Raw genomic sequence first — 27,854 nt, 5'->3', positions numbered from 1 at the left:
CTCACCGCAAAGCAGTAACAGACGTTAGGATGTTCCTTTCCAGCACTTTACCATGTAGGCTGTGCCATTACTTGGGCACCTGGATTCACCCAGGAATGAATTTGAGGCTTAACAATAGCCATGTACAAGTAACTTTGGTAGTATATTACGATTTAAGGGTGACACAGGAACGGGCAAGAAGTTTAGAACGTGATCTTAATTCCTAAAGGTAGCTGAAGTGTAACATGGAAGAGGTTCAGACAAGTTCTTCAATACAACATCTTCTCCATGTACTGGAGAATAACTGACTTGCTGGAGCTATTAATCTGGAAGGACACAAGATTGCACTGGACAACTTTATTTCTGCCTTCTTGGCATCAAATTCCTGAGAAATACTACCTGTTGAAATTGTTTACATAGCTGCTGTGACTATCATATACACCACACACTCACGATGCATCAATTGCTGTGCGAACCTTAAGCGTTCTGCCACTAAGAGAGGAATGCTTTGCCTACGTATTTGCTACTACCAGTATCAGGAAGAGAATTACAGGCATAGCATGCCTCTCACAATCCTGAGATTTTTCTTGCAGAACAAGTGACTCCCAAGAAATTAAAGACCTTTCCATCTTCTCTCTGCAGCTTCTATTCCCAGTTCTTTACTCTTTCCAACAATCACTTCGCCTCTCCAAGTATTTTAGCCCTTAGAACAGATGTTATTTTATTCTGGTGCCCCCATACAACTTACTTCAAATCTGCAAGAATCAGAGAAGCTCCTGAGTGTGGGAGGACCATGCTTTTGGGGTAGCACATGGCACCTTGGTGCTGTGAAGGCCCCCTCTCAGCCAAGCTTCACCCCGTCATCCCTTGCAGGTAACATTTAAGGCTCGCTCATTTGGGAGTAGAACTTAAATCTTCACTGAAAGCCTAAAGGTTACTGGATGTCACGTAACTAGTGGCATTCACACTGGGAGACAGAGCTTCACTCAGTTTTAAGGAGGAAGGAGGTGCCAAATCTTTAAGAACCACTAACCAGTTTCAGAACTAACCATGCATCATAGCCTACATCTTCAGGACGAGGAACTCTTTCATCTGTCAAAGCTCCTGAAGTTACAGTCATCCTCTCACATCTGCATCTAACTGCTTCTGCCCCCGTGTTTGTGCCGCTGCGTGCTCCATGTGAGGCAACAAGATTGCTTGTAATAACCGAGGTTGAAATGACCTACGAGCCTGCACTGAAACAAGGAGGTTTCGAGAGAAGCAAGAGGATATTTTGTGTCAACCCGTCGGTCTTCTCAGCCGAATGCCAAGGCCAGGGAGACACAGCTACAGCGAGGCAGTACCGGGAGCACGGCCAGAGCTGTGCCCTGCACTCACCCCAGCTCTGGAAGGAGCCACTAGCGCAGAGATGGAGACACCAAACCGCGACCTGCAGCCGCTCCTCCTTCCCAGGGATTCCGCAGTTCAACCCTTCGGAAAAGACACGCAAAGGCGCTGAGCCACGTTGCTCGTTTATTACCACCCTCCTCCCAGACTGCACCAGGCGGCCCGCCTGCATCCCGACGAACCATGGGAGGCGCCTGCTTAACTTTAAAGGTTCAAGAAAGACGAGCGGCTGCGCGCCCGCACCTGCCCACGGCCCCACTGCTCTCCGCCAGCCACGGGGCAGGCACAACGCGGCTCTACCCGCCGCCCGACCGAGTACGGCGCCTCGTGCAGCGCTGCCCCCGCCGCCCCCCCCCCCCCCCCCAATAACCGCCGCCCCACGCGCGGCGGAAGGGTTTATCCCCCCGCCTCACCGGCCCGCCGCGCCACAGCCAATCAGCGCCGGCGCCCAGCCAATGAAGAGGGGCCGCGGGGCGTCACGTCCGGTTGCCATTAGTCTGTCTATGGGCCCGCGCGGTCGCCAGGCGCTGGGGGCGCTATGGCCGTCTGGCTCGCAGGCCACGTGACCCTCCCCTGCGTAGCCACTCTTATCGCGCCGCCGCTGGGCTCTATGGTGGGGGGCGCATAGAAGAGGGGACGGCCGCGCGCCGGTTCGCCAGCTCTCGCGAGAGCCGCGATGGAGGGCGGGGGGGAGGGGCCGGGCGCGGCGCTGCCGGCGGCGGGTGGGGCCGCGGAGGGAGGGGGAGGAAGTGTCATGGCGGCGGCGGGCTCAGGCGCGGGCTCCTTGGCGCGGGGCGGCGGCGGCTCCTCGACGGCGTCGCGCTGGTTCTTCAGCCGTGAGCAGCTGGAGAACACGCCGTCGCGGCGCTGCGGCGTGGAGGCCGACAAGGAGCTTTCGTACCGGCAGCAGGCGGCCAACCTCATTCAAGACATGGGCCAGCGCCTCAACGTGTATCCGACTGGGGCGGTGGGGCCGGGCGGGGGGCGGTGGCGGCCCGGGCCGGCGGGCCCGCCTTTCCCCGCCGTGCCGGAGCCCTCCCGGGGCTAGTCCCCGGGGCTCGGCGTTCTGGTGGGACGGAGCGGCGGCCCTGAGGCACAGAATGGGGGGAGGAGCCTGGCCGGGGCGCTGCGGGCCGCCTTTGTCGGCGGGCGAGGGCGGCGGGGGTCGGGCCGGGCCTGGGCCGCGGCCCTGGGCGCTCTTGGAGCCTCCAGCCCCGGGCTCCTTCGGGACGGGCACCCCCTCCTTCGCCGGTCTTTAATTTGATTTTTAAAAAAATCCGAGCAAGACTAAAACCTCCCGTCCCCTGCGAATAGTTGGCTCGGAGTGAAACAAAAGCCCTTGAGGCGTGTTGGGGCTCTGCCGCCGGCGGGGCCTGAGGCGGGGGCTGGCGGGGTCCAGGGGCCCCGGCGTTGTCCGGGGAAGGATAACGCGTTCTTGCCGGTGCAGCGTGTGCCGGTATCGGTGAAGTTCCAAAGTGTCCCGGTCTTCAGCCTCGTCCAGCTGAAGACGGTGTGTGGAAAGCAGTGGCAGATGCATAAAGCACATAGCTTTCGGTTCTGGTAAACAGTTGTCGTAATATATAGCGTTTCCTTAATTAAATCTCCCAGATCTCAGCTTACGATAAACACCGCAATTGTTTACATGCACAGGTTTTATATGCATCATTCCTTCACGAAATTTAATCGAAATGTAAGTATGATTTTATATGTGGTAATAATATACCCATAGTTGTGGCAGTCTAACTGACGAGTGTTATATTCCTTTGCTGGATTGTGAAGTTCGGGGACTTCTAGCTTCTTGTCAGTGGCTTAGAATTAGTAGTAATACTTCTTTTCTACTTGGAGTTATCTAATGGCAATTAGATTTTATCTTCTGCCATGGAAATATAAAAAATAGACACCATCAGCAAACACATTTCAGATGTGTGAAAAATGTGTTTAGATGTTTCAAATCTGGCTAGTGCTTATGTGCTGTAGTTTGAAAGGCTGATGTGTAGGAACAGGCATTTTTCTTAATGAAGTCAGTGGTGATGCTAGCATGCTGTGTCTGACAATGTGTGTATCCATATGGATTATGTATCTGTTCTTCAAAAACAGTGTAAATTAACTAGTCTAGTCTTAAACAGCTTGATGGTAAGTCATAGTAGACAAGAAAAATCTTTAAATCTATGAGAAAACACCAGTTCTCCTGTTTTAACAAATGACCTGTAAATGCCGGATCCAAATACCAAATGTGTTATGAAGAACTGAATTCTTCAGGAAAAATACTACCTGTGATTCAGGAATTTTGTAACAGGTATGGAACTTGAGGTACCAACTTGAAGATTTCAGGCTTTTTTTTTAATGTCCATTATTGGCTGCAATAGAAAAATAATGTTGTAGGTATAGTTTTTTGGGGAAAAAAACTCAACCAACTTATCGTCAATGTTTTATACTAGTTTTGCAAGAGCTGTTAATAGTGATGGTGGTATATCACTAAGCGAAGAGAGTGAGTTTTCTCAGGTCTTGGCTTTTCATGTTAAAATAGACGGATTGAGACTGGCAGATGTTGTGGTCTAGACCAGAGCAGGCCTTGGCCTACTGAGGAGTGGAATTGCAGACCTTGCACTGCCTGATATTTGGGCAGGTACACAGCTGGTTACAGTGTTAGCTGACTCTTTTGTCTGGCATGAATTTATTACCATTGTTGGCTGAGCAAATGGACATCTTGTTTGGTGTTTATTTAGCAGGAAATACGTACTAGTTTGTAGGTACACTTCACAAGTGTATTTAATTTTTTTGTGCAAAATCTGAGGTAAATTCCAGCAAGCTTGTTACCAGAATTGTGGTACTACAGGTCTTCGTACTCACAGTGAAGTGTTTGAGTACAATTTGAGCCAAGTGTGCATACACCTGAAACCCTTAACCAGAACAAATATATAATGTAGGATATGTTTATATAGTGATACAGAGCTGTGTATTGAATGGATATACGTATAAATAAAAATGTAATTCCCTACAATGATTTTTCTTGTTTAAGACCAAGAATAGCACATGTGAGAATGAGGTGCCAGCAGGCTTTGTGGTGGAATATGCCCTTTGAAAGTGTTTCTGTAATGTATCAAGTGAAGGCAGTAAAACAGTTGTTCAGTCTTTCTCCCTTCTGTGTACCTGCCCACACAGCAGTAGCCTACAGCCAGTGGAAGAGGAGCTGGTGAGCCGTCCAAAGTTTTCTGTGATTGTGGATGGTTTGAGGTTGTGTTAAACTAAGCAGAGCTGCTTGGAATGGAGAGGTCACTGTGTAGAGCTGCTGGGGCTTATGTTACATGTATCACCTGCTAGATTACTCTTTGTACTGTCATCTGGTAATCTAGGATAGATTTAGGTAGCAAGAAGCTTTACCTGCTGTGTTCAAGTTTTCACTGGACACTGGAAAATGCCAAGCACTTGGAACAGGAAGCACAGTAGTATTTGGATACTTAGTGCACTTGTTAATGAAAACTATGCCCAAAATAATATTTATGAATCTTAAAATTCACAAGTAAGCTATGTAAGGGCTGAATGCCATGGAAACTGCAACTATTACAGGAGAGGAAAAGTGTATTGTTAAATTAATTCTCAGATAATAGTATTCAAATAAAAGTTAGACAAGCGCACTGCAAGTTAGCAGGCAGTAACATTGATTCCTGCTGAATTACTTTTTGTTAGTTCTTAATGACTGTAAGGCCAGACAGCAGCTTTGTGTGTGTACTGATGGGCAAAATAATTTTCATACTTATTTTCCTATAGGGTAAAGGGGATGGTCTCAAAGTGAGTGTGAGCTGCTTTTAAAATACTCCCAAGCCATCTGGTGGGTTCTCTGTAGAGAAAGCAAAAGCCAGGACTCTAATAAATGCTTAATATCAAATCTCCAGAGTACTTGGCAGGCTAAGAAATGTAACTATTCATCCACTGCAAGAAGAAACTAGCCCTTAGAAATTAAATAGTATGGTACTGGCAGTCTTGAAGCTAAAATATAGCTAAAATTTTCTACAGTATATATACATCTCTAATATTTCTTTGTTTTGTGCATGTAGTGATGTTTATCCCTGGCAAGAAAGAGCCTGCAGGCTGGGGCTAGAAAATTAGATGGCCATTAGTCAGAATGCCTTATGATCTCCAGCTGAAAAAATGTAGTCTTGTTTTCTTGCTTTATTGGTAGGTTAATGTTTTTAGTAGAGAAATAAACACTTGCATATCTGTCGTCATGTGTAATTGCTGGGTTATACAAATACACGTATGTCTTACATAGAAATTGCATGCATTTTGTTGTTAATAAACAGGTCTTCCAGTAGAACCTCATTTACTGAACAGCTGTTTTCTTAATTTTTTTTTTTCTTCAGTATAAGTTACTGCTTGACAATTATACAGGCTTTCATGATTTTTGAGTCAACTGTGGATAGGGAACAGAATTCCCAACAGTATCTTCTATCTGTAGAGCCACAGGGGTGGCACAGATGAGTTAATATAGTCATGGTTCATTTTGAATGTGTCGCATTTACTGCTCTAATGACCCAAATATTCCTAATTTTGCAGTTCCTGTGGGCTAGAAAGTCACTTGTGATTTGTTGGGGATTATCTACGAAGTACATACATTTTAGACGCAAAGAAGAATGTATTGAGGTTTTGATGTTGCCATCAAAGCAGGTTAAGACCCTGCAAGGTTGCCCCAGTAATAGGGTGGAAACTTGCTTTGCCAATTCCAGTAAGCAAAATTGGATACCTTGACTACTAGTTTTTGCTAGCCATAAAAATGACATTTCAGGAACTACTATGAATATCCTCAGCAGTAGTGCAAATTATTCTTTCTACATTACTGTTGACCAGGGCGTAGTAACTTTGGTTTACCAAGTATAAAGTTAGTCAGTGCTAATACTGGGGTGGGGAGGGAGCTTGTTGGCTTCTTACAGGAAATACTAGTCTGTTATACTTTAAAATATCGTGAAAATTAAAATTCTTCTGGAAGTACTGTTTCTGTAGTACTTAGTGTGTTTGATGTTATTATATAGCAAATGCCTCTTTAGAGGCTTATTCTTCAGTACACTGTGATTTGAAGAACAGAGAAGGGGGGAAAGTCCTTGGTATGCTGGAAATGAGAGGTAAGGCATCCAATTGGTAGCTGTATTTTTAAATATAATCCCTAGAAATGCCATGTGGAATATCAAACAACCAGTTGAAAATATACTTGATGATGTCAAGGGCTATTTTGCGTGACATGCAGTGGAACTTTACAGTAAAGTGCCTAAAGAAGGCTGCAGGAGGATTTTTTTTCCCTGAAGTGCAAAGTAGGTGAGTTCTGTGGAGGGGTTGTTTTTTTTGTTGTTCCCCATACTTCTGTATTCCCTTCCTGTCTCCTGTGCCCTGTCTAAACTGCAAAGTCAACTGTTCAATACTGCAATTATGCAGAATTCTTAAAACTTCCATAATCAACACCAAGCTTCAGTGAGGCTGGTCTTGGCACTCCATTTCTGTTTTTAATTTTGCAGTTTAACACATTTGCTGTTTTTATGCAATGTGAGCTCCTGTTACAGTAAAAAGCCCCCAAAATTGCAACTCTGTGTTCACACTTGAAAAACCTCTATCATAGACTGGAACCACTTGATGTCTTAAGCTAATTTGTATCAAGTCTAAAAACATACTAATGCTGGCATTAAAAGGGGAGGGGAGTGCTCAAAAAACTACCTGCATGCTGCAGATGTATTCTGAGATTATTCCAAATGCTCCCATTGTAGCAACACTTTTTACAGTGTGTCTTGTGCTTTAAAAGTAGCAAAGGACTTGTAACACATTTACCAATAAAACTTGCTGTGTAATGCTCTTGGACTGTCATAATAAGGCTCTTATATTTGGTTCTTCTATTTCAGTGGGACTTGGTTTCTGAGATTCTCAGCTAGTATAAAAAAGGAGATTTAATTTCATAAATCGTGTGTGGTCTGAAGATATTTCTCAGCATCTTAGTTTTGGGTGCATTGTAGATAACTTCTTTAAATCATTTCATTTGTTCTGTGTCAAATGAGGATGTGTGTATATATTGGAAGCTTACAGCCTCGTCAGGTCTGTGTCTTAATTTTGCTTTTTTGTTCTACTTAGCTTTTTCTGCCGTTTTTGAGAATTGGAAATGAATGAAAGCATTTGAGTAACTTTGCCAGTTATACACTTAGCAGGGTGTGTTGTCTTCACTGAAAACTGCATGCATGCCAAGTGTAAAATTTTATTAGGAAGTCTATTTTCCTGAGTAAATACTGAGAGAGACAAAAATATTGACCTGCTCTAAACTAGGAACGAGAACCCTAGTCCTAGACAGGACAAAGACCTGAAATTCTTTGGCCAGGAGCCAACACTTCTCTTTTTTTAAGGAAATAGATCATTGGGGTGTACATAGATTTTCTGATGAACCAGAGTTAAATGCCAGTTAATCACTTTCATTTAAGTCGGCCTCCACAACTGTGTTTTATGTAAGGTCTTGGAGATCAGGAAACTTCTTGGCCTGAACTGATCTGTTTCAGTAAATTAGAAGCTATCTTGAAGTCAGCCTGGTGAAGAATGTGCTTTTTTGGAATGAAGTAAAACTTCAGTGCAGTCAGACATATAATAATAGTGAGTGAGAATTTGCTGATGATTTAATTGTGCTGTTACTGGTGACCTAGTTTGAACTAGTTTGAGTGTCTCTGTAAAATGTAAATATTTTCAGTCATGGTAGTTGTTGAAGATTGATTTTTCAGAAAGGTAAATTTTGAAATTTCCATGTATGTGTAACTATACTCTCAAACTCTGTAGAAAGACCTTGTGTTAGGACGTATTTGAATTAAACTTGTACACAAAGCTAGAAAAACCGTAGGGTCTGAATGCAGGTAGCTGGGGATAAGTGTGCAGTGCTTGGTGGGAACGATAAGGCTAGAGAGACAGGGAGAACAGCAGGGAGCATCAATTTGTTGCTCACTGTGCAGCTGCTGTTCTTCAGCCCAGCAGTAAGGCAACTGGTACAGGTTACTGACTGAATATCTGGCTTCTTTTAAATTGGAAAAAGAAAAAAGGTGGAGGGATTGTGTGGTCCTGGGAGATAGAAAGGATCTTCTGTTTATTTTCTGCTAAAGCTTCTTAACATCCATTCTGTTTCTGATTCTATACACTTCATGACTTTAACTTTCCTTCCTTAGGGACTTCATTATGTTGAGTCTTGTTTTTCAGTCTGTGATGCTCAATCTCATTATTAAAAAAAAAAATAAAAAATTGAACCACTGTGTGTCTCTCTGGTGTCCTCATTTCTGTCCAATGTCTTGCCAAACTTGTTCCTTCCTAACTGTTGATTCTGAAACATTCCCAGTTTCCCTTCTTCCCTGTCATTCATGTTTCGCTGGCTTCCTTGCCCTGTCTCCTAGCTGGCTTTCCCCAGAAGCTCAGTATTCTGTCTGAGGATGTAATCCTTCCTTTTAGGCTGCCTTGGTGTAGAAGGTGCTAGACTCGGGCACCCTCCGCGGTTATGCCTGCCCTGAATCTCAAGTACATGTGGCTTACATGGATGAGATAGCCGTAAATGAGAGGTTTGCCCTAGTTCTGGCATTACTGGGCTGGAGCAGAGTTTATCTGCTCTGTAAAATAGACAGCACGTGTGTGTTGGGTTATACGTGTGTGTGCTACTTGTACATCTTCTGGCACTTCAAAGCTGTTGATACTCTAGCTTTCTCAACTCCAGAAAGTCTCCCCGGCCCATGTAGTGTTTAAAAATTTATCTCCCGGCTTAAGTGAGACTTGTTCTAAGTGGTATGTCCCTAGCAAAGGGAATTTCTTCCAGAATTCCAAATCATTACTTCAAGCAATGTGGATAGGAACTTCTAAAAAAATCATCAGAAAACTTAAATGGCCGTGTTAATATGGCCTTGTTCAGCAGCACCTGACTTCAGGGGGTTATTTCATTCATTTGTAAGGCTTAAGTTACAAGCTTAAAAAGAAAGCAAGTTTTGTGCTAAATCTGGAAGAATTTGCTCCCTGTGACTTGTTTTGGGTGGTTTGAGTTTTTTTAGAATAGTAGGTTTCTTCATGGCACATTTCTGTACATCTTCCCACGGTGTCAGTTTCCCCGAGTCTGCCTACTTACAAGTTTTACTGAAGATCTAAGGGGACACTTCAGAGTCATTTGAGGAGTCAAAAAGTACTCCCTTGATATGCTTGAAAGCCTCTGAAATTTATCACTTAAATGTTTGATTTGAATTAGTTGGTTGCAGGTTTTCGTATATTGTGATTTTTTTTTTTATACCAGTTATTTTATTTTGGCCTAAGAAAGGGCTGCTTGCTGACTGAAGACAAAAATGCAAAGCTCGTTGGGGGTGGGGGAGGGGGGTATGGCTGCTATTCAGTTCATTCCGTCTAGTTCTGCTTGGACATTGAACGAGAAATGCAATACCTGCATTCCTTGCACCATGCATTAATTCAATACTCAACAAGCAGCTATTACAATCTCTGAATAAACGCTTTATGCTAGCTTAATTATAACCCAATTTAATCTGCTCATGGCGACGTGAAGGTTTCTATTGTCATTTTAATTCCTGCTTAACATGGGCAACTTTTGCATACAAAGAGAGCCCTGGTGGTTCTAGGTCACTTGTAGTTAGCAGTGTCCTGTTTCTGTACAAGTCAGTCATTCTAGCTGGCAACTAGGCATCGAAACTCTGCATCACAGCGAACTCCTGGGTGATGCTGGAGTGTGAATAGGGGCTTTGCTGCCAGGTTATGACACCTAGAGTTTTATAAGAATGTTCATCTTTAAATATAATTTGTAGTCTTTGCTAATGTTTGATAGAACTGGTGTTTTGTGAATCCTTGTGCTTTGTTCTCCAGGCTCTGCTGGGTGTATTGTGAAGTTTCTAACAGTATGCTTTTACTTACACAACTACGTTTATATAAAAAGCTGTTTTTATTAAAGTTCTGTGCAAAGTTCCTTGCTTTTTAGGAGAATCAAATGCTAGCAGAACTTGTGATCAGTTGTTTTGACTCTTACTGAAAAGATGGTGTAATGGCTCACTACTATGCAAGAAACTGGATGAACTTTCTCATGAAGTATATTTAACTTGGAACAGCCTGTTCTACTGTGACTAAATCTTGTGGACCAAATCTATTCTTTTTATGTTGAACTAGAATTAGTTTGACCTCAGGCATCTTACTCACAAATGTAATTTAGCAGTTATGCTACTCCTTCCCTGTCTGCTGAAAGGATTACATCAGTTACAAAATAAATCAACCAGTTATTTTTTGTTGTTTTGCATGATTTCAGAACTGTTTTAAAAAAAATTAAAAAAACAAATCCAACTTCTTAAACCTTTTCTAGTTACCATTTTGGAGGCTTCATATAATTCCAAGTCCTACTTGTAAAAAGTTAAACACATGTTTTTCTTCTCCAGATAATATCTCCTACGGCATTGTTTTTGGCTGCAAAAGTGGAAGAACAGCCACGGAAACTTGAACATGTTATTAAAGTAGCACATGCCTGTCTTCATCCTCAAGAGCCACAACTGGATACAAAGAGTGATGTAGGTGGAAGTCATGGTTTTAAAGATAAACAGATGACACTTCATCTAATGATCTGTTACTGTCTTGACTGGAGTATTGCTGTCTGCAAACTAGAAAAAAACTTATATTTGTCTTTTGTATTACTTGTTATAACTTATTAAAGACTCATATGTTTGTGTTATGAAACTTGACGAGATTGCTGCATCTTGAACTTGTATTATTTTTAAGACTTCTACATGCATAGTAGAAGACTAGACATGAAATAAGAGGTTTCATGCATGGCCTCCCAAGTCACGCAGGTGGTGCAGGGAGCAGTTCAGGACGCTGTGTTCATCTCTCAACCAGAGGCTTGCTGTGCATTGTTGTCTATGTTCATTGTTAAAGGATGCAATGCAGTGCTCAGATGCTGCCTCTGGTACACATTGGTCTTCCTTTCATTTGCCAAAGCTTCTCCTTTATAGTTCATCTTTTCTTTCCTGAGATGAGTCTTCCTGAAACCAAACATACGAGGAAGTCTGGTGGAAATGCACCAGAGCTGTTTGGCTTGAAGGTCAGGCTGAGCCAGTTACACCCTGCTGGACCTCAGCTGACATCTAAAATTATTTGAGCACCTTCGTTAGGCTCCCAGTTCTTGGAATGATGTGGAGAGGGGTGTGTGTATGTATATATATGTGTGTGACTGAGCCTCCTAGCTTAACAGGCCAACTGAGTATCTCCAGCTATATATTGAATTACTTGTAAAATGGATAACCTGCCTAGAGATATTTGAATTGATTTGCACTGGCAAGCCTTTGTAATTCTTAGAGCACGCCCCGCTTCTCCTAAAAATGCTTTGCTGGAGTAGATGTAAGAGGTCCAGACACTGAAAGATGGTTAGGCTGTATAACTGAATTGGCAATAATGCTTAATACTGGTAGAAGTATTAAGGCAGTGAAGTGTTCAGAGTTGTCAGTTCTAGCTGGCGCGGGTTGCTAGTATTCAAATAGGAAGTATGTGATTAAAATTTTGAGTCAATGGATCATTACGTTTTGACCTGTTTGCTTATTTGTTTCAGGCATACCTTCAGCAAGCCCAAGAGCTGGTTATACTTGAAACAATAATGCTTCAAACTTTAGGTATGTCTTTTTAAGTATCTCCTGCGCAGCCAGCTTACCATGAAGTAATGGGACCCAAGTAACTGGATTTTTTTACGTGCTATGGTTACACTACAATTTTATGATTTTTGCGTACAACTTCTAACCTGTGAATTTAGTTCCGTATCAGCAGTTCTGGTGTGTTCGCTTTGGAGAGAGAAAAAAAAGGTGTATCTATACTTGTGAAATGGATGTTTCTGACAGTTTGATGGGGTAGAAATGTGTACCCTTCTAAACAGATTTTACTCCAAAGTAGTAACTAGGCCGATATTTCTTCCTATAAGGTAACATGTTATACTAGGTTAGCTGCATATGTATTGTGAAGCAGTTGGGAAGAGCTTTATACCGAGCGCTCTTCCCCATTTTTGCCGTTCAGTAGAATAACATCACATCATCACATAGTTGAGCAGGGTTACCACCTCTGAACATCACAAGTTGTAGTGGAACCACTGAACGGATTCAGGTGATTCTAGAATCAGAAATGAAATGTTCTGACAGGAAAGTTTTCTGACTTTAAAGTAAAAGAAATAGGGACAATTACAGCTAGTAAGCCCAAGAACACTGATTTACTTGGGTATTCTTAAGTACCACTTTGAGTATATTGTCTAAAAAGAAAAGCTAATAGGAGTGACCTAATTCTTAAAATAGTGTCATAAACAGAGAAAGATTTCTTAAGGCAATGACCTACAAATTGACTCAGTTTGTAATTTCATAGGTGCAGTGTTTTAAGTCCCAGAAACCAATGAAGAAAGTGCATGTGCTCACACACGTATTTCAGTGTGCTTTTACTGACTTACTAGTGTACTAGAAACTGTTCAGATATATTCAACTTTAAAAATACAGTCATCTCCCATGTTATATATCTATAGGACTTAATATTACTGAAGGAATGTTTTACTAATTGATCTTGAAGTAGCTATACAATCACCATTAAAAAGTATGAAAAGGTGCGGAATAAAAGGCAGTTAAAAACAGTGTTACTTGATATGCAGTGCAAAGGTTTAGCAAGCATTTTAGTTCTGTGGGGAAACAAAAGGGGTTTGTTTTTTTTTATTTTACAGATACAAATGTATAATTCTAAAATGTATTCGTAACTCTTCAGGTTTTGAGATTACCATTGAACATCCACACACAGATGTTGTGAAATGTACGCAATTAGTGAGAGGTCAGTGACTTTTAACTGCTTCTGTAAGTCCTTTTTTTTTTACCTTTCTAGTGAAATTTGAAGGTTATGTTGTTTGTCTAATGTGATCTTCACCAACTGTGTTGTTCAAAGAGTTTATTTAAAGCTAATTACTAAAAGCCCGATCTTAACCTTTAGAGTTGGATAGAGTTCAGTTCTCTATCCTTCATAATTTCTTTGCTTTCTTCTTAGCTTTGATTTTAATGTCTGTCCCATGTTTTCTCAAATGACAGAAGCAATTAGTGGTTGAAAACTGAATCACTAACTACTTGGCATTGTTCTGCTTTGATTATCATCACTCTTGAAGTAGTTTTACCAAGTGAAGATTAGACTGCATGTAAATTGATGGCTAATGCTAGCTTTCTGTCTTAGCAGATCTCTTCAACTAATGAACTGAGGGGTTAAGAGAGTGCATAGTAGGTTTGCTATCACATGCAAATACTTAAAAGATGTGACTAATTGTTTTTTCTGGAGCAGGGTGTACTTGTTTTGGATGGTAGCACAAAACCCCAAACCTTTTGTTGAACAGTCATATCCTGTAACTTGTATGCAGCTCATTAACGTGACTGGCTAGAAACCTGTCTTGTTCTTCAATATTTTTCTGTTACATTTTGGCATATCTTCTTCAGTTCTTAAATGGGTTTCTTTTGGAGCTTTAAAAAAAAGGAAAAAAATCGTCTCATAAGATGGAGGATGAAAAAACTGGGAATCAGTTGTAAATAAGCTTTTTACTTTAATTATGCTCCTTAAATAAAAAGTTTTTGGAAATTACTAGACCATGGTTGTTATCTTTAGTCATTAGCTTTTTCTGTAGTGAAAAATGCAAAGTTAAGCACTTCAAAGGTTTTTTGTTGTTTGTTTTCTTTTTTTTTCTATAAAGTCAGGTACAATGTAATCATGTTAACTAGATCTGGGTTTTAGTAACACTAAAATTAAAGTTGCTTTTTGAAGGAAAAGTATCTCTCGTTTTTAAAATAGCTTATTGGTGTAGTGTCTTCAGAGTTTGATCCTGAGTGGGACTGGAGCTGTAGCTTGCCTGTGCAAGTAGCTTTATTGCTGTTCTTGCAGTAAGATAATGATTCTTCACTTTCTGTCCAGAATTGGTTGTGACTTGGTGCATAAGTCTGATTGTACCTGGAGTCTCAATAGTCTGCATCAGCAGCTCTGTTGGGTTTTGCTTTGCGTTTTCTTAGCTGTTGGTCAATGCAAATGTGAGCACGGATTTCATGGGTTTGTGTGAGCCCCTGCACTTCTGCCTCAGCGTTTGGGGCTGCGGGGAGGGGTGGCAGGCAGTGTGGTAGCTGCATCAGAATTTCCACGTGAGCAAGTGTATTTGACTTGAGCCTACAAGAAGAAAGGCATCCTGCTACACAAACATCTTTCCTTTTGTCAAGGGTAGATACTCTTAAGACAGCTCAGCTTTTTCCTTTGTGTTTTGTATGCTACTTCTGTGTAGTGACAAAGTTCATTTGTTGAAGGTACATGCTAATTTTTAAATAGGGCATTTTAAAGGTAGTATTTAATGTCAGCACAGTTTAACAAAATACTTAGAATTCTAAATTTAAAGCAAATCTTGAAATGTGAAGGCTTCAGTGACTGCTGAAAATCCATGTGCCTCAAGGACTGGTGCAAAGTGAATGTAATACATCTGATGCTTGCAAATGTACTCAAGTAGGTGTGCTCCTTAGTACGGGTCTGTGCAAATGGAGTTCTTGTCGGCATATGCCCCTTCTAGGGGTGGTGTAGGCTGCGAACACAAGACTGGAGTACCTCATACTAAAAAACCCAACAACAAAAAAACAACACCATAACAACCAAAAACAAACAAAAAATTAATCTACAAATAAAAAACATTGAACATGAAATCTGTAGTCATGCATGCAAGTCAAGCAAGTAGAGAATAATTACCGTGGAGTATTAGTCTTATGTATTGAGTGAATAAAGAGATAGGCTTGTGGGCACAGTGATATATCTTCAAAGATGCGGTGGTATGATTTTAGTTCTCTATCTCTTAACATTTATTTAGTGGACACCATGTTGTTTTACTGTGAATAGGTTCAACACTTAGATATCAAGTCCTAAAGGTTTCAAAATATATCTAAGACTTGTCAGTGTTAAGCCTTCAGTGCTAAAGGCATTCACTGAGAAGTTAAAGAAATCCAAGGTTGCTTCTTCCAGTTCTGGTAACATGTCATCTTGGACAAAAAGCACCATTTCAGAAGACAGAGGTACATTTTTTTATTAAATGTGATTAATTTATCCAAGTAATTAAAACCTCTGGCTGTATGTTTGGGGAAGGAAGGAAGGAACATAATATGGCTGACATAAGTATCAAAAGAGAGGCAACAAAGTTAGCTGAGGTATGCAGGTGTACCTGAGACTTTGGCTTAGCATTTGTGCACTGAATTGCCATGTGCTGGGAAGATTCCCTTTTGCTGGTTAAACTTAAGTGGCTAAGAGGGTGCCTGATTCTGTATGTCATTTTCTGTTGTCTTGCATCCAGGAGAATGTGCTTTATGCTGTCACTGTTACCTGTAGTAATCTGTAAGCTACCCTCTTTAAAAAACAAAATAAATAAAACTAAAAAAAAACCAAACTGCAGGTTCTGTTGATGATGCTCAAAAGATTCAGCCAAGTCCTTTGTCAGAAGACTGTCTACTCTTGCAGTGGCATACCAGAATCAATTGCTGGAAGCTGAAGATGGACTAGTAAGTAGGAGTTGATGCCAACAGGCATAACTGTTTCAACATGGAACTAAAGAAAAAGTTGAGTCTCCACCTCTAAGATTGAAAGTTTTTCTGAGGGTAGCAGTAGGCAACACAGATCACTGTAGGTAAGGGGTGACTGGCTGGATATGTAATGACTCAAATGTTCAGGCACAAGGTATATAATCCTTCTGGTTTTCAAAGATTGATGAGTTGATGAAATTGTTCCATCTTTACAGTTTGGTCAGCATAGTAGACAAGGAAAATGGTGTGGGCTCAGTCTTTTTTCTGCACCATTCTTCCTCAGTGTCAAGAGACTGAGAAGAGGAGACAGGACCATCATTGCTTAGGCTCCCACAGGTCCTCTAAAGAACCTGAAGGCAGTGGATCTGTGAAGGCCTGTCAGCAAGCTCCAGGATTCCATTCCAGGGATGCTCCAGTAGTGAAGAGAACAAAGAAGGGAAAAAAAAAATCAAAACCACCAACACCAAAAACTGTTCTGGTGTCAAACTACCTCACTGGCTTTGAATGCTAGTTGAATGCTTAGCAATGAAACTGCCTTAGTGCTAAGAGCATGGCGTGGTCCTCAGTCTGTTCCCAGCCTGCTTCTGGTGGAACTTGAAGGGGAGGAATCTGTATCCTCATCTCCATCTTGGGAAGTCTTCAGTCATTCCTTTTTCTGTGTTGGTACACAACCTTCTTTTGGAACTGAAGATTGGATCCCAAGGATATCTAGGATTGTTCTCACTGCTCTGCAGGTTATCAGGTATCTTGAACACCCATGATCCTTACTAATCTTTTGTGGAAATTGCACTGTCAAATTCTTCACACATACCATAGTCTGTCTGCACAGGTGTCATGGGTTAAGTCAGGCTTGTAAAGACAAAGTCAGCAGAAGAGATGAAAATGAATCTGCCTTTTCAGAGGGTATTCTCATGAGGAAAATAAAAATCTTGGTGTATACCAAGTGGCGTGGAAAGATCTTAAACACCAGCTGCACCCCAGCACTGCTACAGGTGACTGTCACATCCTGAACTTTCACTTTGGGCTTTTACAGGCCTGTTGCCAAGGCTTTAACACTTTGAGGAAAGTTAAGCCGTCAGGACTGCTCAGACCTGAATGCATACACCGTGACCTCCTCCAGCCCTTTCCAGATACAACAGGCATCCACCAGCGTGCCTCTGTTCAGAGCCTGTGGCTTTTTTCCTTTGGCCCAGAAGGTCTTCAGCAAGCTTTCTCTCTTCTGACGTTGGCTGGCTTATCTGCAGTCCCCTCTTTCCGGGGAATGCTTATGTACGTTGTCGGGGTCCTAGGCGTAGCCAGCTACCACCCTCCTAAGGGTGACTTGGCAGTCACAGTTCTGTGATTATTTCAAGATCCAAGATATCTGAGTCTTTTCTCCAGCTCTAGGTTATCTTGGAATGGCAACTGGTTGCACTGTGTGGCTATGCCCAATAAAAAGCATTTTGCTTTCCAGTTGGGAATTTCTTGGAGGCAGTAGCTTTTTGGAAGGTGTATCGGACAGCAAGTCCTGTTTCAAAAACTTGATTACTATTTTAGTAGTCCCCTGCCTTATGGTTGCTTCTGCAGCAGTGAGACAGGGTGGGTGTTTTGAATCACTCCTGAATGATAGAATGTAAAGCTAATGATTAATGGCTGGCATCATAGTCATTGGTCCTGCGGCTTGTGAATTATAACAGAGAAGCTCTGCTGGCTTGTTGAGCCTCTGCTTCAAGATTATTTTAATTTGGAGATGTACTTTCCACTAGTAAAGGAAATAACATACCAAAATAAAGGAACCAAAATTAATTAGCTTTAACTGTAGCGATAGATTCTACTACACCAAAGCTGCCCTAAATACAAGAGAAGAGTTTAGGACGGATGTTTTTGTTGTGCCTTGTGTTACCATATGCAGACTTTAGTTGTGAGCTGAAGCTTCTTGCTGGTTTTGGCAATGACGGTGATTTAACTGTGAATAAGTTGGAAGAGTATCATACTGTTTGTAGTATAGGTAAGGTATTTAGCACGTTAGTTTGTGACTGAGGCTAAAATGTGTGTTTCAAGATGTGATTCTTTTCTTCCAGGTATGTGTTTTGATTTACTCAACTTTCAAGCTGATGTGTTAAATAGAAGTTTTCTGGCATCTGCTTTTCTTCCTTGTTTAAAAGGGATGTGTCGGAGTAGAGATGCTTCTTGGTCTGGTCCCTTAATTCAGACATGTTGTAACTTTACAGCATGTGGAAACCATTGAAGATCCTTTAAACATTACTTTGATGAAAAATGAAGAGCAAGACATCAATTTCAGTCCTGTTTAACCATTCTGTATTTTCGTTTGTGTTGTAATGATAGCCTCATTTCACTTTCTTTTTTGGTGATGTTGCCTTACGCTTTTTTTTTATGGGAGGGAGCGGAAGAGGTTGAACTCCATGGTTATCTGGCATGCAATTACCATTATAGATTGCAAATATTACAGTGTAAACTGATACCTTGTCAGTTTATCTTTTGATTGTTATGGATTAGTAGAACTGGTGTGCAGGAATGGATGCTATCACCTTGTTACTTCCACATTCTTCTCAGATTATGGCACTGCCTGACTGTGTAGCCTAAAGACAAATCTGATTTGTAATCCTTGGCAATCATTAGAAGTAGAGTTAAATCACTATTTTAATAATGCTTTTTTAAAAATGAAATTTTAAAAGCCATTGCAGTCTTTCTCAAACTTTATGGAAAGATTATTATTAAAATAAGTTTAACAATATTCCCTTTGACATAAAACTCAACAATACACTTTCTGCAGGTAGAACTGATTTCAAGTGATAGTGTGAAAGTAAGAATTCAATGAAGGCTGCATTCAATCTTCAGTTAAAACCCCTGTGCCCAGCTATTCCATTATATGCATGTTACAGTAAGTTCTCTTACTTGAGTGAGGAGTGTTGGGGTGTCACTGGTAGGGGTCAGTGCTAGATGGTGGTAACAGCCCAAGTCGTTGGCTTTTCATTTCTGGCATGTTGCAGTCTGGTGTGGGTTTTTTTTTCCTGACTGTAACTAAAATGAAGTCACTTACTTCCTATCAAAGCTCTGCCATAGGTTTAACAAATGTAGAACAAAATGTCATGAGTACGGTGCCCTTAATTAGAGGGAGCGGAAGACTCGTTTAATTTTTTTACCATCTAGCTTGGGAGCTTGCTGTGTCGTAGGGCTTTTGGAGAGAGGAGTGGCTGTTCTGGGGGAGGTGTGGGGAGGGGGGAGGGGGGGTCCTGCAGCTCCTCTCCAAGAGCAGAACCTGCGCTGTGCTGTGAATTGGCTCTTAGCAGCTGCCTTACTGCAGTCCCGGGTCATGCTGGGGGTCACCTGTGAACGAGGGTGGGGGCGCAGGTATTCCTGGAGGAGAGCACGCTCACGTGCCAGGCACTGGCGGGGTAGATGAGCAAAGGGAGACTGTTCTGTGGGGTGTACAGGGGGGAGGGCGGTGAATGGAATGACTGGTCCGTCTCCAGTTACTGAATGTAATGGCCTCTTCTGTACCTTTTTTATATTTTAAAGGCTAGTTAGCTAAACTCAGGTCAGTTCTGTGCAAGTAAACCAAGCGGTGCTTTTGGAAGGTAAAACTGCTTTAATTTTGGTATGAATCGGACAAGTCAGTGCAGCTCTTTAATCTCTCCGTTTTTCTTTTCTTACAGCAAGCAAGGATTTGGCACAGACATCCTATTTCATGGCTACCAACAGGTTGTTATCCTGAACCTCTTTGTTGCACTGTTGTAGCACACTATAGCTTCCTTTACTGCAGGGCCCCCTACATGTGTCTTACCCTTGTTGCAACAGGAGACTGGGCCATCTACAGTGGTGGTACCTTCCTGTTTGCAGTGCGGTGTATTGTACAAGGGCCTGATGGCACAGAGGGGTTAAATGCACAATGAGAAGTGTAGTGGTGCTTTCTGATGACATTTTCTCGATTGTGAGTGCATAAGTCTAAAATTGGTAGCCTGAATAGCAGCTAAAGATTACAAAGAGCTAAACTTAACCTAGAAATTCGAGCATCTTGGTAAGTACAAAACTATTTTTAGTTTACACTTGTAGTTAATGGCAGTTTTCTCTTAACTTTAAATATATTGATCCAATTTTAATCTATAAAATTGTAGTGGGCCTAAGATCTTTTCAATGAGCTTATTTTTCTTTTCAGATGAACTAGTAGTAGTCCAATGTTTCTTCCTCTTAGAAACAGCTCTTTAATATATAGTTTTAAAAGTTAAGTACTTCTAAAACTTTGAAGTTCTAGGATTCCAAATGGGGTCTGTGTATACGTAGCCTGTTGTAGAAAAATGGTGTTGAGAGCAGACTTCAGTCTTGATTTCTCAGTGACTTCAGTTTCCTTCTTGCCAAACAACTTTGAGCTTTATGTAAGAGGATTACGTTACACGTAGATAGTTTTCAAGCCGTATCTGCTGGTCATTAGAACTCTTCCAAATAATTTTTTCTTGGTGGCTCCTTGATGGGCAAGGTTCTGTATTTGAAAACAGCTGTTAAGAAAAGTTGTGATAAAGCAGTGAAACTGAGCTGATGCCTTTGTGCTGCTGCCAGCTGGAAGCTGAAGGCGAGTTCACAAGTATCCCAAGTCCAGGCCTAGGGAAAGCTAAGCCCACATGTAATTCACCAGGCTGCTGTGGAACTACTGGGCACCACCTTCTAAATTGTCTCGTTCAGAGGCTGCGTAGAAAGCTGTATGGTTTTTACCATAGAATTTAATTGACCATATTATACTTCTTGCTTTTTGGTGCTTAAGTACAGCAGAATAACTGGTAAATTTGACTGTTTGTCACACTTCTAGCAAAGTGTGTAAACTTTTCTACTAGATAAATACCCTGCCCTGTGTTTTCTTAAGGCAATAAGTTATCTTACGAGCTTCATCAGAAGGATGTTCCATGAACTAATGTTTAACTGCTGTTGCTTGACAAGGTACCTAATTCTGGATATTAATGTCTGAATTGTTTGGGTTTTCTGTTTTACATGTTTGATTTCCTTTGGTTCCTCATTACGAAATTTGTGCAACAGTCTTCACCTTACTACATTCTGTCTTCAGTACAAGCCTACAGTGATAGCATGCGTGTGCATTCACTTGGCCTGCAAGTGGTCCAACTGGGAGATTCCAGTATCAACTGATGGAAAACACTGGTGGGAATATGTAGATCCTTCGGTTACTCTAGAATTACTAGATGGTACGTAATACTGCTTTCTCACATCTTGAATTTCAAGGGTCTATTAATGTAAAAATGGGAGCGTAGTACAGTAAGAGTGTAGCTTTAAGCCTGAATGAAGCCTCACTGACTTCGTGTACCAGACCCTCAGGTGAAAGGAAAGCATAGGAGAGGGGAGAACTTTGGAAGACAGATTTGGTTTTGCAGCCCTTATGGTTTCATCCTGTGAGCTGGAGCAGGTTAGAATCTTGCTTTTGAATGGTTTTCAGAACTCGGAAAGGGATGAAAACTACCAGTGCAAATCCACGCAGTCCTGATCATTTTGCTTAGATCACTGGTCCAAGTCTATGGCTTCACTGAAACAGCTGTTCTTAAGGCTTAAGACATACAATTGCCACGTTTGTGAAGGTAGTTCCATGTTAACAATTTGGTATGGGTTATGATCTCTCAGACTCCTGTAAAATATTTTTCTTCTTCTTAAATGGCTTCTTTCCAGAAGAAAGTATAGACCTAGAAGTTTACCATCTTTCAAACAGGTACTTATTACAGTGGAGCCTGAATTTCAGGCCCACATATGCCGCTGTAGCGGAGGTGGTGGCTTCTGGCGCTCTCAGATACGTCTCTTGGACTTTGCTTTTAGTTCTAGAGTGAAACATTAGTTGCAGGGTAGTGGTGGAGGCCTCTGGGCTTGGTGTGGCCCAGCATTGTTCCCCAAGCATGCTTTTTTCCCCTGCTGAGCTTTTATTTCATACTGGCAGTGGGTTTTTTTCTGAAAGGGGAAAACTTGAGTGGGTGTCAGGTGAAGCACAGAACCAGAGTGAGCTTGAAATTGCAAGGCCAAATATCTCTGTCTTAGTAGGCTTGTTTAAGTTATATCTGTCGTTCCAAATACTACCCTGCCTTCCTCCTCATCTGGCTGTTGGATTTGTGTGTTTAGTAAGCATGCATTGTTCTGATTCTTAAAACCCCACAAGATGTGTGCTGTGAGCTCGTGGTGAATGCCACTGAATTGTTCAAGCATTTAGGGAGCTGGTGTGTGTAATGCTCGGGCAGACCAAAGGGCTGAGGCAGTTTCGCACTTGGGAGCAGCTGAGTTTATAACTTGCCTGTGGAGTTCTCGAGAAGCCAGTTCTTCCAGACCTGCAAGAGATCTACTTTTGCATTCAAATTCTGACTGTACCCAATTATTTTTAGTGTGTGAGTAAAATTACATTTCAGTGGAAAGTGTTTTTATTTGCAGCCGACAAGCATGGAGACCTGCATTTCCTTGTGGACATACTAATTGCAAGGATCTTTAGGGTTTTAACAAGCCAGCTACCCTGCCTTGGACAGAAATTAATCAAAAGCTGTTGTTTAAAACGGGGTGCTTCAAAGAGTCTGATGGCTTAGATTTTGTTCAGAGCTGTTACGGGTTGTTCCTGAAGTGCAGCAGAATGACTGAAACAGTGACTTAGAAATACATAATTTAAAGGAAACTTAACTTCATACGGGAAGTGTGCCCAAGCTGAATGGCGAGTATGGTGTTTTAGGAGCTATTGTTTGTGCAGATCCCTCTTGAAATTTTTGGTCTAACATTCAGAATCTAACACAAGATTCTAAAAGACTTAAAAAAAAAAAAGTATCTCAAATTCAAACCTGTTTCTGAGAAAGTGTGTAGCGGTCAGAAATTTGTCATAGTGAAAGACTGTTGCCTTTTTTGTTAAACGCTTGTCTGACAATTTTCTTTTTATTAAATATCGATTCAAATCACATACAGCCAGTAGTAACTACTGTGAAAGCTGTATGCTTTAGTCTAGAAAAATGCTTAAAGTTTAACTTGCTTTTTAGAGAATCAGATGTAAAAAATGGATTTTTTTCTTTTTGTATTTTTTCTTTCTTCCCTGTACCCAGAGCTAACTCATGAGTTCCTGCAAATACTGGAGAAAACGCCTAGCAGGCTCAAAAGAATTAGAAATTGGCAGGTAAGGAATTTTCTTATACCAGTGTCTAGGTGAACTAGGAGAATTGTGAACCAAAGGAAAAAGTTTCGTTACATCTTATTTGCTCTCTATTTCTGCCGTTGGGTTGGGAGAGGGCAAAACCTCGGGTCAGCTTTTATCACCATCTTTGAGCTACATTAGAATGTACTGTACAAAGATTCGAAGCTGTGCATTTTCTCACCTTTTTCTTTTTGCTTAGGCTAATCAGGCTGCTAAGAAACCTAAAGGTGAAGGACAGGTGTCCGAGAACTCGCTTCTTGGTTCATCTTTGGTCCAGAATTCCATTTTGGTGGATACAGTTACTGGTGTAGCTGCAAACACAAGTTTCCAAAAACCATCGACATCATTTCCTGCACCGGTACCTCTGACCTCAGGAAGTATTTCTGTTGCAGACAGTCATGCACCTGAAAATTTGGCAATATTAGCTACAGGAATGCCAAGTACCTCATACAGTTTGGCATCACACCAGGAATGGCCTCAGCATCAAGAGCAAACAAGGACAGAACAAATATACTCTCAAAAACAGGAGACGTTACCTGCTGGTCAGTACAACATGAACTTCCAACCAGGGACGTCCGTACAGTTGCACTCTGGAGTACATCACAGACCTGACAAGCTTGCTGAGCATTCTACTGTCAAACAAGAATATTCTCATAAGTCAGGAAACAAACACCATGGACAAGTCGCTGCTCCTGTCATAATTCCGCAAAAAATGTCTCTGGATAAATACAGAGAGAAGCGCAAACTAGAAACCCTCGAACTGGACATGAGAGAACACTATGTAGCAACCCCAGGCGAACAGCAGCACAAAAAACACGTGCAGCCACAGCCAGCCAGCAGTTCTTCTGTTACGTCTCCTATTAAAATGAAAATTCCTATTGCAAACGCAGAAAAGCCTGAAAAACACTTTTCTGATAAGAAAGAAAAGGGTGGCTCGCTCAAACTCCGTATACCGATCCCACCCACAGAAAAGGGTGCCAGTAAGGAGGAGCTGAAAATGAAAATTAAAGTTTCTTCCTCGGAAAGGCATAGCTCATCGGACGAGGGTAGCGGAAAAAGTAAACATTCAAGTCCCCACGTTAGCAAAGAGCATAAGGAGAAACACAAAGAACACTCTTTAAACCGCCACCACAGTACTGGGCATAAGCACTCCCATTCACACAGTGGTGGCAGCAGTAGTGGCGGCAGTAAGCATAGCACTGACGGAGTAACACCGACTGTTTTGAGGAGTCCTGTTGGCCTGAGTAGCGATGGCAATTCCTCTAGTTCCGGCTCGTCAAGAAAGAAGTTGCACAGCAATGATGCTTCTCACAACCACCACTCCAAAATGAGCAAAAGTTCCAAAAGTTCAGGTAGTTCATCTAGTTCTTCCTCTGTTAAGCAGTATGTATCCTCTCACAACTCTGTTTTTAACCTTCCCTTACCCCCTCCTCCCCCTGTCACATACCAGGTGGGCTACGGACATCTCAGCACCCTCGTGAAACTGGACAAGAAACCAGTGGAGAACGGTCCTGATGCCAATCACCAGTACAGTACAAACAGCCAGCATATGGACTACAAAGATACATTCGACATGCTGGATTCGCTGTTAAGTGCCCAAGGAATGAACATGTAGTCAATTCTTAGGTTGTTTTTCTTTACTTTTTTTAATTTAAGAATTGTTAGAATGGAAAACTTCCTAATATAGCAGTAGCAATGCCAGCTGTTGCTGCTGTCGTTTCGGTATATGTAAGTGCTGCTTTATCCTTCACTCTGAAAAGAAGAGGTATAGTAAACAAGTCTTTATCTCCACATACGATAGTGTTATAAATACTGTAATAGCATGGAAGGTGCAAAAAATCTCAGTATTTCTACAACTGCAGCTAAGAACAGTAGAATGAACGTCTGCTTTTAGGTGTATAGGATGCCTCAAGCATTGATTATTTATAATTTTGAGTACTGCAGCCACAACTTTTTGTTGCGTAGTTCTTGAATGAGTGTCATTGTTTTCTTGTGTATTTATACTGTATGTATGATTTGCATGTTTCAAAGATAAAGGGATTAAAAACAGTATACTGAAACTGTTTACAAGAAAGTGGAGAAAAATGTACATACATTTTTGTATGTTTAGATATACCGTAAATACTCAGGATTGGAGCTGCTTGTAAGTATAACAAAATACACATAACTTTATTTTATCTTGCCAGAGTCCATCAGTTATCCAAACAGAGATGGCACTTTGTCTTGTTTATCTTTAAACTGTAGGCCTTATTGGAAGCCGCTTAAAAGGGACACTTCACTAGAGAAGGACCATGTAGGGTCAGCACCGCACAGTATTACCAGAGAGGCAGGAAATCGGGTAGGCCTCTGCTCGCTCGTTACGGCCAGACCTCAGAAATGTCCCTTGCTTTCTGAAGGAAAAAGGAATTCAAATAAAAGTTTACATAATCTTTTGATGTGAAGTGCATTTAAACGTTTATTGGCTTGATGCAGTAAAATACACAGAGCTGTTAATAATGGTTATGTAGATTCATGCGACTTAACTGCAGTTCATAACCGGCATTGTGAAAAAAATAATTCTTTTTTTAAAAAAAGGTCATAATTTATTTTAATAGCAAACAGGGTCACTGTTTCCATTACCATTTCAGAATAATACCCGTGTTCTGAAATACAAAAACTGTACTTGTGTGTGATGCCACATTTCTTTTACAGGTGAATGCAGTCTTCACAGTAAATAAGAATAAAATTATCAATATCCCAACAATAAAATAGCTACCATTGCTGCTGCGCATTGTACTTGTGATTAGTTAACAAATTGGAAGACACTCGTTCTGTTTTTTCAGCTCTGTGGGGGTTTAAAAAAAAGGAAATCAATCTCCCAGTTAAACCACTAGCATCCATTTTATCTGCCCGCATGTGTCAGTGCGATGGCTTGTGCGCTCTTTCCAGGGTGTTTCGCTCTTTGGAAGAAATGACAGGTGTGAATGTCCTTGTTTTTTTCAAAGCCAATACTACAGCTCAGTCGGCTGGCTAGCAGCGAACTGGCTGTCTGGGTTGTTACTCAAAACTCTTCATAAGCTATGAAGTACCTCAACACGAACTCAGTATGTAGTAGCAACGTCCGGTTTTCAGTGACTTCTCTTAACTTGGAAGTGACCACGATGTGAAGTAAACTTTTGCTAAGCCACCTCATTCCCTTAGTGCTCGTGTCATTCTGTAAGTCTCAGATGTCACAGCTGGAGCTTTGCCCTTTCAGTTAACATCACTCACGTGTGCTTTAAACGATAAAACTGTTCAATATCTACTCGGTCGGTAGTTGCTGTATTATGTAACTACAGGTATATCAATTACTATGTAATACTCTGTTTCCAGTAATGCAAACGCTTGTAATTACTTGAATAAGTTTTATTTGAACTATGGATACTTTTTTTACACTTAAGGAATATTTAAATGGAAACCTGATCGCATTTTCTGCTAATCTTGGCTTAAATCTTGGCCCGTGTACAAAACCCAAAGCTGTCTTATCCCTACCAACATGGTTATTTTTCTACATTTGGAATGTAACTTCTTGTTACGTAACTTCTGCATTGTTGAATATTTTCTCTCCTTTTATAGGCCGTTCCCTTTCCATCTCAGCGCTACTTTTGTGTCTGATTTTTATTAAATGTAATCCGTGTTACATACTGTCCTAAACTATAGTATGGGTAGACGGATGAAATAGCAGTGAATTGTCTTTATTTTTCTTTGAAGCACTACAGTACTTTCTTTTTGAGTCTGTTTTAAATAGTTGTGCCATGAAATGCGTCTTATACAGCCACTCTGGATAAGCAATATATTGTACTGTAAATATAGCAATTGCTGTCGTAACTTGGCGTTACAATGTCTGGATGGTAACTAGTGCCTGTCTAATCTAAATTGGAAAAGAGCGTTAGGCCTTCATCCTAAGGTGCTGTTTCAAAAGAAATATTTCCTGTTTTGATTCCGGGAAATTGTGAAATACCATGGATAAAAATGTTGCTATGCTACATTGAGATCCAAACTGATTATTTTTTTTGTTTCTCTGTAAAGGATGTCCATAAAACTCATTGGGTTTGGTTTTCAATGTGATTGTAAATATGTGAAATTGTATGTGTCTTTGTGTCTGTGCTAGTAGGGGCTGAGAGGGAGGGAGAGGATATGCAACAAGATGCCACTAGTTTTCCCTGACTGAAACCCACTGCAAATTAGTGTGTGAATTGCAGCCTGGCTGAGGTGTTAGAAATAAATGAAAATTAATAGAATCGGCATCGGCCTCACAAGTGAATGACTGAATAAATGCAATAAAAGGCTAATAGGCAACACTATTACTCTGTTCATCACTTTGATTACAGACTTTTTTGTTATAACTTTGAGTACGTGCATTCTGTAATTTGTAAAATGACGCCGTAGTGGAGACCTTGCTACATCACTATTAAAAATCTTCCCTTTTTGTGAGATATGAGGTTTGTAGAATAGAGAGATTCTTTCGTATGTTGAATCTTAATCTGTCGCTAATGGTGGGAGTGCTGAAGTAATGTATCTCACTGTGATCTGGTACTTCGGTATTTGCATAAAATGGCAGTTCTGTATATTCTTTTGGCTAACTGTAAATATAAATGTTTCATATTAGCATAGTTGAATTTTTGAGGTACAGCCGTTTGTGTGAGATTAGAAAAAACAACTTTATTTCTAAGAACTTGTAAAGAAAAAGTATTTTCAATAAAATTCCCTACCTCACCTCTATTGTGCAGAAATTATCCCATTTTGCTACGTTTAAT

General features: G+C 41.2%; 1 protein-coding gene across 5 annotated transcripts; it reads left to right on the top strand.

Annotated features, from left to right (window-relative positions):
- The first annotated feature begins 2,041 nt into the window (after positions 1–2,041).
- On the top strand, positions 2,042–27,813 carry CCNT2 (cyclin T2). 5 transcript variants are annotated; one of them, XM_040603221.1, is made up of 10 exons: positions 2,108–2,316; positions 2,974–3,055; positions 10,779–10,907; positions 11,942–12,002; positions 13,123–13,185; positions 19,589–19,634; positions 20,958–21,121; positions 22,991–23,061; positions 23,279–24,431; positions 24,530–27,813. In XM_040603221.1, exons 1-10 carry the CDS (start codon positions 2,120–2,122, stop codon positions 24,592–24,594), a joined length of 2,031 nt encoding a protein of 676 aa, XP_040459155.1. In that variant the 5' UTR covers positions 2,108–2,119; the 3' UTR covers positions 24,595–27,813. The 5 variants fall into 5 exon arrangements, with proteins under 5 accessions (XP_040459154.1, XP_040459155.1, XP_040459156.1 ...); XM_040603220.1 differs by having other exon boundaries at positions 2,042–2,316; positions 23,279–27,813; XM_040603222.1 differs by lacking the exons at positions 2,108–2,316; positions 2,974–3,055; positions 10,779–10,907 and adding an exon at positions 18,706–18,813 and having other exon boundaries at positions 13,123–16,674; positions 23,279–27,813.
- Positions 27,814–27,854: the final 41 nt, after the last annotated feature.

Source organism: Falco naumanni, chromosome 8 (genome assembly GCF_017639655.2).
Source record: "Falco naumanni isolate bFalNau1 chromosome 8, bFalNau1.pat, whole genome shotgun sequence".
Classification (NCBI taxonomy): Eukaryota; Metazoa; Chordata; class Aves; order Falconiformes; family Falconidae; genus Falco; species Falco naumanni.
Note: the sequence above shows the minus strand (reverse complement) of the source record. Positions and strands in the feature narration are given on the sequence as shown.

Excerpts from the sequence above, each read along its gene's own strand:
- CCNT2 (XM_040603220.1), top strand. The coding sequence starts at position 2,042 with ATGGAGGGCGGGGGGGAGGGGCCGGGCGCGGCGCTGCCGGCGGCGGGT. Across the intron at positions 10,908-11,941 it reads AACTGGATACAAAGAGTGAT|GCATACCTTCAGCAAGCCCA; the intron begins GTAGGTGGAAGT and ends TATTTGTTTCAG. Across the intron at positions 19,635-20,957 it reads TATTTCATGGCTACCAACAG|TCTTCACCTTACTACATTCT; the intron begins GTTGTTATCCTG and ends TTTGTGCAACAG.